At 50.4% G+C, this 12,335-nt stretch overlaps 1 protein-coding gene across 3 annotated transcripts in view; it reads left to right on the plus strand.

Moving 5' to 3' along the window:
• The first annotated feature begins 763 nt into the window (after positions 1-763).
• CAMK1G (calcium/calmodulin dependent protein kinase IG) overlaps positions 764-12,335 on the plus strand; it is a 32,364-nt gene continuing 20,792 nt past the window's right edge. Inside the window, exons 1-2 of one of the 3 annotated variants that reach the window (XM_058275134.2) lie at positions 764-848; positions 10,287-10,407. In XM_058275134.2, the coding sequence (XP_058131117.1) occupies positions 10,316-10,407 (92 nt within the window). In that variant the 5' untranslated portion in view covers positions 764-848; positions 10,287-10,315. The remainder of the gene's footprint in view (positions 849-10,286; positions 10,408-12,335) is intronic. The other 2 variants (XM_058275133.2, XR_011645555.1) reach the window with 2 other exon arrangements.

Here is a 12,335-nt window from a genome sequence, read left to right on the forward strand (position 1 = left end):
AACAGGTATTGACATCAAGGGAGAGACAAGAAGGAGAAGGCCAGAGACTAGAAGACAGGTTTAAGGAAGCTAAAATGGAGGCTGTGAGGGCGCCACCAAGAGGCAGAATGGAGAGATGAGTATGAGGTCTCTGGAAAGCAGGGTTTCCAGGAGGGGAATGGTCTCTTAGGGGGTGATGGACTAGGACTGAGAAGGGGATGGTAGATGGTGGACCAGAAGACACACTTCTGGAGCAGGGAAGACATAGTAGAGACGTGCAGCATGGGATTGGCCCCCGTGGTCTCCCCATCCAGCTGGGTGGTCACTCAGGGCTCCTCCGTCTCGACATTTCATTCAGTGTAGATAAATTATTGCTCAAGAAGGTGCTTTCATCAACATATTCCAGCAACTGAGCTGTTAAAAGGGAAACTGAGGCAGGCACTCATGGGAAGCTTCTCTGATTTTCTCTTATCACCATATTCAGACCCTTGGAAACCCATCATTTAATGTTTTGTTTTGTTTTTTAATTCTCTCTTTCCATTACACAAGTAAATGCAAACACAACTCCACACACACAGACACACATACTGGCCTAAAAGGGCCCCTTCACAAAAGCTTCTTTTGTGTATCAGGCTCTCTGCAGCTCGGAGGGAAGGAATGCAGCACAGAGGAAAAGAAGGAGATATGCAAGCCACCTAGCTGCTTTTACTCCCCTTTAAGGCTGCCTGGTTACGGTCCTAGGAGAGAAAAACCCCTGCATTCCTCCCCTTTAATTCGGTTTATTGTTAAAGCACTGGAGCAGCGAATCCTCACAGACCTGTAGGAGCTGGAGTGGGAGCGCCGAGAGCAGATTCTGCCTGAGTCCCTGGGTAAGATAAACCCGGTTCTTTTCTTGGCTTTAGGGGGTTTCCTTGCTTCGTGGGAGGCATGCGGCACCCAGAAAGTGAGTCTGAAGGGGACACTTTTGTGAATGACTTGGGTATTTATTTCAGCCCCCGTTTGATCTTGCCTGACTCTCGTAGTATCAAGGGTAAGTTGTAGCTGCCTTGGAAAATGATTCTGAATGGGGGTCCAGGAGAGGGGTCCGGGGGTCCAGGGTCCTGGGGGCCATCTGGTCATCGCTCCGAGGCCAGCTTGAGTGGGAACGTTTTGCACTTCTGGGCAGGGAAAGGGGAGCAAAATATCTGTTATACGCCCCTATGGCAATGCCTGCCTGTAGGCTGCCTTCTAAGGGCAGTCTCTGGGGCTCTGTGCCTGGGAGGAGGACCATCTCTCTGTCCATCCATCCGTCCATCCATCCACAGGATGTCAGGACCTCCAGCTCCCTTGCTTCCCTCCTCTTGCCCAACCTTCCTCTCTTAACGTCTCTAACCCCGTCTGTCAGAGGAAGTAAGCTTGCTCGCCTACTTCTCGGGCCAGCGGTTGTGCAGATTAGGAGAGCCAATGGGGGTTGAAGGAGGTCTGTAAATAGTCTGTGGCTCTTGCAAACCCAGGGAAAGATGATTAGCCTCCATCTCTCACGGCAGAGTCCACCGACTGGCTGCGGGCTCTATGTCCCTGCCTGGGCTGATGTGCAGAACTCAGCCACGGGGATGCTGTCAGTCTCCAGACCACTGCTTCGCCTCTTTCAGGGGCACCTATCTGCCTTCTGTCTCTAAACTTCCCTAGTTTAGTTTTCAAGCAAAGATGTTAAAAGGAGACCCGGATTCCTCACCACCTCTACCCACCCCCCCCTCCCCATTCCACACTGTGGCCCCTTCTCTCCAGTAACTTGGCTTTGACGCACACATGTTAACCCTGCGGCTCCCAGAGGCTGCTGCCAGGACCAGCAGTGGCCTGGCTGCTTGTACCCGGCTGGCCAGCCTCTGGCTCTGCAGCCAGATCATTCAAGGGCGAGGTAAATCCCTGAGAAGGCTGAAGAGAGTCCCGCGGGTTCCGACTAGGGTGGGGAGATGATCTTTCCCAGATCAGAGGCCAGAGGCAGAGCCAGATCCCTGCCGTTCCCACGGACCCAAACTTACCCAGGATCCAAAACATGAGACCCCTGGACAGTTTCTAGGTCTGAAATAGACCTTAACCCAAAGTGCTTAGTAATACCTGATAGGGGAGCTGTACTTTACAGTTTGTGATGTGCTTTCAATTGGTCATCTCCAGGAAAAGCTCAAAAGATTGGTGGGGAAGGTATTATTTCCCCTGTATTACAGATAAGAAAACTGAGACTCAAAGAGCGTAAATATCCTGCCTAGGGTTACAAAGCTAGTAACTAGTAGAAAGAACGACGTAGATGTTAGGGAAATCCTGGCCACCACTCCAGAAAAGAGGAAAGAGGTAACGTGGGGCAAGGAGACTGGTATTGGGCTCTGATCTGTTTGATTTGGAACATTTTAACTAAAATCTCTACCCCTCAGTTCCTCATCTATACAATGGAGCTGATGATACCTACTTGGAAAGGCGGCGATGAGGGATTAAATGACATAAAGGAGGCAAAGCGCCCAGCTCCGCGCCTGCCTAGGTCCTCTGTCCACTGCAAAGTATGCCATAAGGCCAGGGAGCAATTCGGGATGGAACAGAAAAGAATCCCCCTCGCAGAGGACAGCGCCTCCCTCACTCCCTCTCCCCCATACACACGCACACACAGCCAGAAATAAATTGCCACACGGAGTGCTAGTGACGGCTGCAGCCTGCCAGAGCCAGGGGGAGTGAATGAGCTGCAGCATGAATGAGAGGGGGAGGGGGAGTCTGCAAACAGGCTGCATGCCTGGCGCTACAACCGCAGGCGCCACCGCCACCGCCAAAGGCCAGCGGGCCGAGGCCGAGGGCGCTGCCAGCCGAAAACCAAGCCGAGGGGGCCCCGGGGGCCGCACGGGCTGTCAGTGGCGGTCGAACCCGTGTTCTTGGAAGGAGGGCTGGCAATACAGGACGTCTTGCCACTGTCCTGACATCCACCACCCCCTCACCTCCCCACCCACCCACTCCGCAGGAATGTCTATTCTTTCACCCTCTGGAGCCACAGGGGAGAGCCTGGCTGGGCTGTTTCGTTTAGTAGTGAGCACCACGCCTGTGCAAAGGAGGCATGGCTCGCGTTGGGAGGTCGACTTTAAAGACAGTATGTGACCCTGTTGACATTATCCTTGGAAATTCCTTAAGAAGATTCCCCAAAGGAGAGCAGCGTATTGCCCACGGAGAAACCCGACGTGATGGTGTCTCCTCCAGTGTTGCAACAGATCTCTGTTTTTCTTGGTAGAGTACCAGATGAAGTAATCGGCTCACATGCCAGGGCCATATTGGACGTAAAAGAATATATCTTTAAACACTAGAATCACAGTGAGATGAGCTGCTCACACTGTGAGAGGCACATGGGAGCCGAGACCAGCTGAGCAAACAGGAGATTCCCCTCTCCTGTCTCACGCTCACCACTTTGAAACCATTTCTTTCTCATCTCTTTCCCCAGTGCACAGTTTGGTCCTTGGGCCTACCATGCGAGCCCACGATTTGGCACTTTAGCTTTCAAAATGCTTTCAATCCCACGGGTGTACTGGATCTCCACAGAATGTTGAGAAATAGATCAGGGATCATTATTCCCATTCAGCAGATGAGAAAACTGAGGTGCAATGTGGTTAGCCTCCATTAAGAAGTGGCTCAGCTGGTCCTGGAACCACACCCTGCTTTCTCCAGTGACTCCTGTGGGTTGACCTCTCACCCACCAAATTAAGCCCTAAAGAAGTGGCTTCATTTCTCCTATGAGAGGCACACAATAAACCTTAAGCAAACCCATGAATCTGGCTTGTCCCTGCAGCAGGAGTGATTTGGGTTAAACTTAAATGCAGGTTTAAGTTTGAAATAAACTGCAGGAGCCAATTGAAAAATCTTCTGCAGTGATATTATAAACAGAAACTGATGTGCAGAGTTGGTCTTTTAGATGGAGGATGTGCAGGAGGGCTGGAGAATGGATTTTCCTTGGAGCTTCTGTCCAGCCAGAAGTCCCTGTAAGTCTTTAGGGCCCAGAGTCTGGGCTTTTGCAAACTGACAAGTCACTTGGGCTGCAGCACAGGAAATGGAAATGAGCTCTGACAGCACAGACAGACCCCGCTGCGTGCCTGTGACGGTATGAGGAAGGCAGGACTGTGCTGGAAACGTGAACTACTGCTCGAGCTCAGAGAGAATCACAAAGCCCAGAGATGGCCTTGTGCTCATTTCCCACGTATATGCTGAGGAATCCTAGCTCCCCTGGGTGTTAAAGATGTTACCAGGGGAAAGCGTTTCACAGTCAAGCAAGTTTGGGAAGTACCAGGTTACACAACATTAAACAGATGTTTTTAATAGTCCTCAATGATTTTCCTAAGCTAATGTGGATCAGAAATCACCAAGAAGGATCCCCCAATGGGCAGCAATTCCAGGTTGCTCATGGCGAATCTCCCGGGATGAACATTCTGAAAAACAAACTTCGGAGAAAATTAACCAAGTCCTGTCTCCTGTTTTCCTTAAGAAAGATGGAAGCCCAGAGAAGCATAGTGATCTGCCCAGGGCTGCACAGCTCTTCACTGCCAAGCCAAGACTGCATCCAGGAACTTGGCTTCTTTCTGGTCTACCTCTCGGCCCAGAGGATGCTGCAGGGTGCACTAGGGGCCAGAGTCCAGGAAATGGGGCTCGACTTTCTCTGTGACACTCTAGGATCTGGGCAAGACTTCTCCGCCACAAATTTTACTTTATTCCTTTTTTAACAAAGTGATGTATGTATTTCTTTGATTCTCTGTGCCCCGGTATAGAGGCAGAGAGCACATTTTAATTAAAGACGATCCAGCTGATAACCTCCCTCCCAGGGCCACAGGCCTTTCCCAGTCATGCTCACAAAGAGTGGAAAACCCTAGTAGTGAGAATATAAAGGATTCTAAGGGCAGGCAGACTCTTCAGTAACAGATCAGTAAAAGAGCCAGGCAGGGTCCCGGGGAAGGCTCTGAGGCCTGCTTATCTTGCCCCAGAGGATTCACACCCTTGCTCAGCAGTACCAAGTGAGAGCATGGGTGCAGGTAGGTGGCTCCTCCCATAGGCAGAACTCAGAGTCAGCTACTCTCTGCGGGTTGCATGCTATAGACGTGCTACCTGCCAGATTCTCTCCTTCCCTGTCGCTATCTCCTCTGGTTTGTCCATGTCCAGTTTAGGAACACTGTTGCCGATTTCATAAACATACATCAGATTGAATACTGAATCAAATTGAACTTCTTTGGATTAAAGGGCTCTGGGACATCTTACTAGGAGGGGCAATACTCTTAAGCTATTAGTAGCCCAGTGGAGTTATTAAATAAGCACTCAGACAAGGGCCCTAGGTGGCTGTGACTCAAAATCAGACGGTTTTTGTTATGGGGGGATTATGAAAGCAGGAGGGCAGGAGTGAGGGTCTAGAGATGGGCTCCAGGACTGCGTGGGGTCATGAGGTGCACTGGTACCTTCAGGGTATGGTGATGGCAACGAGGAGGCCACCACGGACAAACCTCCCCCACCTCACAGTTCTTTCTGGAGCTAGTGCTGCTCCTGGTAAGGAGAGAAGGACAGTGGAAGGAAGCTCTGTGGATGGAGCATGTGAAGGGCACCTGCATCCTGGGCTCTCAGCCCAAGCGTCTCTCACCGGCACCTCACAAGTAGCCAGGCTCATTGCCAACAGGGATCATAGAGTCTGTCCCAGAAGACGGGAGAGGCCTGCACTGACAGACAGCATCCCCTCTAAGGAGGGAACAGCCTGCTCTTTAGGAAAAGCTTTCCCCCCCACCTCTCCTCCCCAGCTCCAAAACCCTCCTCCAAGAGGCCAGGAAGGCCACTCAAAAAATCCACTTGAGCCCTGAGTAGGAGTCAGGTACTGTGCTAGGTGCAGAGGAGGCAACGAGCTAGACAAGGGCTGGCCCACATGGAGCTGCTTTCCAGTGAGGATATTAACTGCCAACAAATCAGTTCAGACTGTCATCTGTATGACAGAAGAAAGGAACAGGCTCGCGTGATAGAGAACAATGTTGGTTGGGGTATGCTCTCCAGATAGAATGGTCAGGGAAGGCCTCTTCCAATGTTCCAGGGAAGTTCTGCTGACCGGAAATTGGCCCCCAGACCATAACCCTGGACCTCACATCATCTGCCCCTAAAGTGATGATGACGGTAAAGAAGCAAAGAAGATTCTTGGCCACTCTGCGCAATGAGCAGAGGTTCACATAGAGAGACTTTAGAGAGGGAACCCCTACAGCTTTACCTTCCCAGCTCAGGGCTTCTCATGGCAGGTTTCCCTCTAGAGCAATATAAAGAATGCACTCAAAACTCATCGGAAGTCCCACTCTTCCACAAAGCCTTCCCTAGTCCACCCGCCCCACGGGCTCTCTTCCTTATTCACCCATCTAGGCAATGTGGGCTGGACCTTTATGTCAGGCACTGTACTAGGCACTACTAGAGGCTCAAAGAGGAGTAGCACATGGTGCCCACCCTTTAAGAGTTCACAGTCTGGTGCCAAAAAATCCACATGTGAGCAGATGGTGGCAATAGACCTCAGAACTATTTTGGCCCCGACCCGACTGGCCCATTCATTTGCCAGCTCTCCTCAACTGTTAGTTGTTTATTTCCCTATGTTTGGTCTTTCCAACTTAATTATAAGCATTTTCAAGGCCAGAATCATATCTAAGAAATTTCTGTAGTTAGTCCAGTGAGTATACAGGAAATGGTCAATAAATGCCTATTGAATGAGGGAATGTTACCTCCACAACTCGAAGATCGTCCCATGAATAAAGCTCTTTCCTTTCCAGGAGCCATGTTTGCAGAATATTCTTGAGGGTCTTTCCCGGTTGGGAAGTGAGGGTGCTGCACCATCCCTAACCAGCCACAAATGATAATGTCCCTGGGGTCTCCTGAGCTGTAAATGTGAAATCACCACTAAGTCTCAGAAGGCTGCAGTGGCTCCCAGCTTTGAAACACAATGGACTTTGTTACAGGAAATAGAGAGGTGGAGAGTTACTTTGGAAACAAATGAGAGCAATTACTGGAGCTTTAAGCTTCTTGGAAACTGTCTTCTTTTCCTCTGAAGGGACCTAGATTGCTTAACTCAAAGAGAGGAGGGGGAGGCCTTTACCTAAAAGAGACAAAATGCCGCAACTGACCACGGGGCAACCTCTCAGAGTTGCCCACCATCGGACCTCTGCAACGCAGGCCACAGGAGACCTTGAAGAGATTTCTTCGAGGCTAGGGAGGGGTGGGAAATGAACAAGTTCGGCAGTTTCAGATCTGGGCCCCTGGGTTTTCCACGTTGCACTGACAATGGAACTAAATTGCTAGAATCGAGTGTATGGGAGGAGGGGTGGGCGGGAAAGATGTTTTCTCTTATAGATCAGCTTCAGCTAAGAATGCCATGTTTTTAAGCTCTTTAAGAGAAACAGGGAAAGAAGGAACAGTGAGTACAGATCTGCTAATGAGGTGGGGATGCCTCCTGGAGAGCAAGCAGTCCTTCCATGGGGGCTCGGGGAGGGGGAGTGACCAACACCGGGCTGACAGTCTGCCCGAGCTGGGAAGAAGGTTCTTGATTGGCTCCCCACTTGGAAAAGCAGCATCTGCAGCCCGGTTGTTCTCTGGAGGGGGAGAACAGGAAGAGGAGGAAGACTGAGTTCATTCCTTTAAACATCCACCTTTTTACCCTCCCTTCTTCAAAATGTCCAGCTGCAATGTGTCTGCACAGTAAGAAACATTTGGTCCAGGACCAGATGCCAAGCATCCTGACAAGTGGAAGCTGCTAGATTTGGGGCTCAGAATCTGCAGCCTGGCACCCGTCTAGAGATACCTCCTTCTTCATATGTCATCTGCCCAAAAACAGCCTCTTCCAGTCAGGGTCCATTTGTCTCTGCCTTAGAGACGACGGTGCCCTCCCAGCCTTGTTGGCAAGTCTCCTCTGGCCGGGGAGTGGGCCCCCCATGCTCTAGTCTTTCTGGGCTCCCACCCTGTCAAAAGGAGCAAAGCAACTAATGGGCTTGAAACATGAGCATGATCCACTGCATCTACATTTAGTTGAGTCAGATGCTAAGGAATTCTGAACATTTCTCTGGCAAGGGCTTTGCCGTGTCACAGTCTTATTCCTGGGTCTCCAAGGCTCACAGTTGAGTCTTAATGGTTTCCCTCCATGCTATGGAACCTGTTTCATGACATGAATCCTTCAGTTGTGACCAGGGATATGGGAGCCATGGAAGACTTGGAACTGGGGTCTACCAAGATGAAAATACATCCATGTAATATCCCCAAAATATTATGTCTATATTATCTTATGTGTGAGGCAATGTCCCAAGTCTCTATGCACACAATTGCAATCAATGTTTGCCATAATCATGTTTTGTCCCCTTTTTACTGATGAGGAAATAGATTCAAAGAAGTTAGTTATTTGCCTTAGGCCATTTAACTGGTAACCAGCAGAGGCAGGATGTGATCTTAAGTTGACTTCAAACCTTTGCTCTTTACCTAATGCTAGACTGCGGAGGCATAAACTTTCTCTTTGTTTTAAAGCTATTGAAAGCCCCTCTGGGTGTTATGGGCGTTTTTTTAAGTGGGGGAGAAGAAATACTGCCTCAAAGAGGCATCCCTGAGACACAGTTTCCTACTTCTCTGTCAGGTCCAAAGAATATGGGGAAGAGGGGATTGACAGAAATGGGGTCCCACCCTTCATTCCCTGGCCCTTAGTACTCCTTCTAGCCACCTGTAAAAGAGGGTGACTAGGGCAGAACACCCAAAGACACAGAGGTTCCCTGCATCTACCCCACCCCACCCCGCCCCAGGAACATGCCTCTCTCTAATAGTCACAATCTCAGGAAAGGTGCCACCCCCCCCCCCCAGAAGCTCCTACAGCACCATGGGGTCCCCCTGGACCCCTTCCACCCCACCATACAGCACACCACCACGTCCAGTAGGCGGGACCCTAGACTCCATCTGGGCCCATCCACTTCTCTCCTTCCCTGCCCCGTGGTCCAAGCCACCAACATCTCCTGGACTTCTGAAATAGCCTCCTGCCTACTTCCCGTGCAGGAGCCCTTACCCTTCTCCCCTCCATTCTCCACAGAGAATTAATGGTGTAATTTAACCCCGCTGCTAAAATCCTCTAATGTCCCTTTTCACTCCGAATGAAACCCAGTATCTTTAATGGGGTCTGTGAGGCCTCACGTGATGGAGCCCCTGCCTCCCTCTCCCTCCCCCTCACCTGCCACCCTCCCTGCTACTTCCCTCTGCGCCAGCCACGCAGTGCCAGCAGCGCTGGAGCGCACCAAGCGCTTTCCCCGCTCCGGGCTTTGGGTTTTATTCCTCCTCCACATACTCTTTGCTTGGCTCCCTCCTTCACCAACTTCCAGTCTCAGCTTAAATATTACCTCCTCACAGAGGCCTTTCCTGGCACCTGAAGACGACCTTTCTTGTTTTTCCACTGTTACAAACCCAGGTTTTTTTCTTTCATGGTTCCCCCACAATTTTTAACTATATACATGTTAGTTTATCGGCTCATTATCTGATTGCAAGCCCCGTGACGGCAGAAGCCTTCAACCATTTTGTCCATCAGAATAGATCCAGCACATAGTAGGTGTCAAATATTCATTTGATGATGAGTAACTATGGTCATTCCAGAACTCTGATATGAAGTTAGGATACAGTATAATTCACTTTTTAATGAATAACTAATATTTGCCCAGCACTGTGCTAAATGTTGTAGGAGTTACAGAGGAAATAGAATGCTCATTCTTTTATTATTCATGTAACCCATAACAAGTAGGAGAGAGGCAGAAGTAAGAATGACTGGAGAGGTGGCAGAGTTCTGTATCAGAAAAGAAGTCAGGCTGACTCTCTAGACTGAATAGATGCCTTGAAAATTATCAGAATAACATTGGAAATGCCTCAGTTCAGCTCAGGTCCCCTCAAAACTGGATATGTACCTGGCAAGTTGTACATGTATATATTCTTGCCCTTAACAAATATATAGGTTACAAAGTAGAGTTTCCGTTACCAGACGCTGGCTCCTTGAGAGCAAGACCGGGCTTACTGATTTTACATTCATTGTACTAGCCATGAATAGACACTTGAAAACAGTAATTAATGAAAGCAAGTAAGGCGAATAGTCGGTTTTGCCAGTTATCAGGTTTTGCTCCTAATCCTTCCTTCTGGCTGTTACATAAAGGACATGGGTGTTTTTAGATTCTTCTCCCAACTTGCTCTGATCTTAATTGAGAAACTAGCTTATCAAGCCCTTTCTTCCCTCCCTTCTTTCTTCCCACCCTCCCTCCCCTCCCTTCCCTCCTTCCTTCCTTCTTCAAACAAAGCATCCCCGGAAGTTTCAACTCTGGAGGCAATGGGTCGAAAGGAAGAAGATGACTCCAGTTCCTGGAAGAAACAGACTACCAACATCCGGAAAACCTTCATCTTCATGGAAGTGCTGGGATCGTAAGTCCTGGGCCTGGGAGCCCTGGGCCGCCTGCTCTGGGGAGTTGTTGGGCTGAGCTGGGGTCCACGGCTGTTCCAGAAACTCAATGGCTTTTTATGGCCTTGGGGCTGGGCGGAGGGGAGGGTGCCTCCCCAATGCAGAGCATGATCTAAGGCACTGGAGCCCCCTGGGAAGATCAGCCCCTTTGCCCAGTTTCTTCTGACCCCCCCTCAGTGACTGATCTGATCTGAGCCAGCTTGTGAGCTCTTGCCGTGGTCTTCAGAGGGAGAAGTTCTAGAGCATGTCCGCAGACTCAGGGACCCCAGGATCTTCCCGGGCCTCCTCTCCCAACCTCCTCATTTCCCCCAGCAGTGAACAGGCCAACCCCATCGCCAGCTGTGAAAGGAAGAGAAGGGGCCCCTGAGGCCCACAGAGCTGAGGATTCCGCCACACCTGAATCTGCACCCTACCACCCCCATCGCGTCTTCCTATTGACATGCTTTGGCTGTGTTGGAAAACTAAAGTCACGCTGTAGTCCAAGCTCCTCCCAGCCTTCAGGGCCGGTGCCTGCCCCTTGACAATGACCACATGGCTTGCAGGCCAGAGACAGCTGGTCTGGGGTTGACACCCCTCTCCTTCCCACCGCTTGCCTGCAGAAGCACGCGGTCTCTGACACAGACTGGCAGCAGCTCCAGGCCACCAACCCCACCTCCTCAGAACCCCAGCAGGTCAGCTCCTCAGCCCGGGTTAATCGGGCCAGGCGGTGAGGAGTCGCCAGTGGCTGTGTGTTCAGGCCAGCTTTCTCGTCAGCCCGTTCTGGCTAAGGTTAGCTCCACTCTGCCCCGTCTAGGCAGTGAATGACCTAGGCCACCACGCACTCTCACTTCAGACTGGGAGGAGCCGTGTGGGCCCTCTGAGAAGAGCCCTCGGGGCCTCTGTCCACAGAGGAGGGCTCTGCACACACAGGAGGAGCTCAGCTCTGCTGCTGGTGGCCGGTGATGGCCCTCCATCAAGGGGCCTCTGCCAGGATGGGGGTGGCGAGAGAGGAGTTTGGGGCAGGAGGAGGGCCAGGCTCAGGAGTGACTCAGGGATGAATTGCTTAGCAAACCCAAAATCAAGAAGAGAGAGTAGGAAGCCCAAGTTTTTTAAAGCTTATTTCTTCTCTGTTCAGACTTGTGTTACAGGGCTGGGAACAAAGTGGACAAAACGCAGACACACCTGCCCTCCTGGAGGCAGTGAAGTCAGCCACAGTGGCTGCTAACCTGGGGGAGCTTATCCCTCCAGCTTTTAATTATGAAAATATTTAAGCATGAAGAGAAGGCAAAATAGAACAAAGGACCATCAATAGACCCACTATCTAAATTCAACTCTTCATACACAAACACACATGCACAGATAAACATATTTTTCTCTGAGTCATTTGAAAGCAAGTCGCAAACATCATGGCACATCACCTCTGAATCCTTCTGTCTGCATCTCCTAAGAGTAAGGCATTTTCTTACATAGCCACAATATCATTGTCATGTCCAAGAAAATGAGCATTTCTGTAACATCATCTTTGCCTAGTCGATTAAAAAAAAAAAAATAGAGATTCCTGGTCTCAAACTTAGTAAATGGGAATTTTTGGAGTTGGGACGCAGTGACCGGGAATGTGTGCCTTAAGTGCTGTTCTGGTGATTCAGTATGGCCAGCCCAGCCCTCGTGTGAGGGGAGTGGGAGGACGACACAAGCAGCAAGTCACTGCTGTTTGTGCAGTTGGGGCTGAGCAAAGACTAAAAAGAAGGCACGTTTGTGATGCTCAGAAGGGAGACACGAAGCCCCTGGCTACAGAGCCCCAGAAAGTCACCAAGTAACGTGGGGTGGAGAGGCAGCAGGTGCTGGGTAAGGCAGACTCCCCAGATACAGGTACACCAGAATCCCATGACAAAATCCTCTTCTTTCAGGTCCT

Source organism: Dasypus novemcinctus, chromosome 13, assembly GCF_030445035.2.
Source record: "Dasypus novemcinctus isolate mDasNov1 chromosome 13, mDasNov1.1.hap2, whole genome shotgun sequence".
Taxonomy (NCBI): Eukaryota; Metazoa; Chordata; class Mammalia; order Cingulata; family Dasypodidae; genus Dasypus; species Dasypus novemcinctus.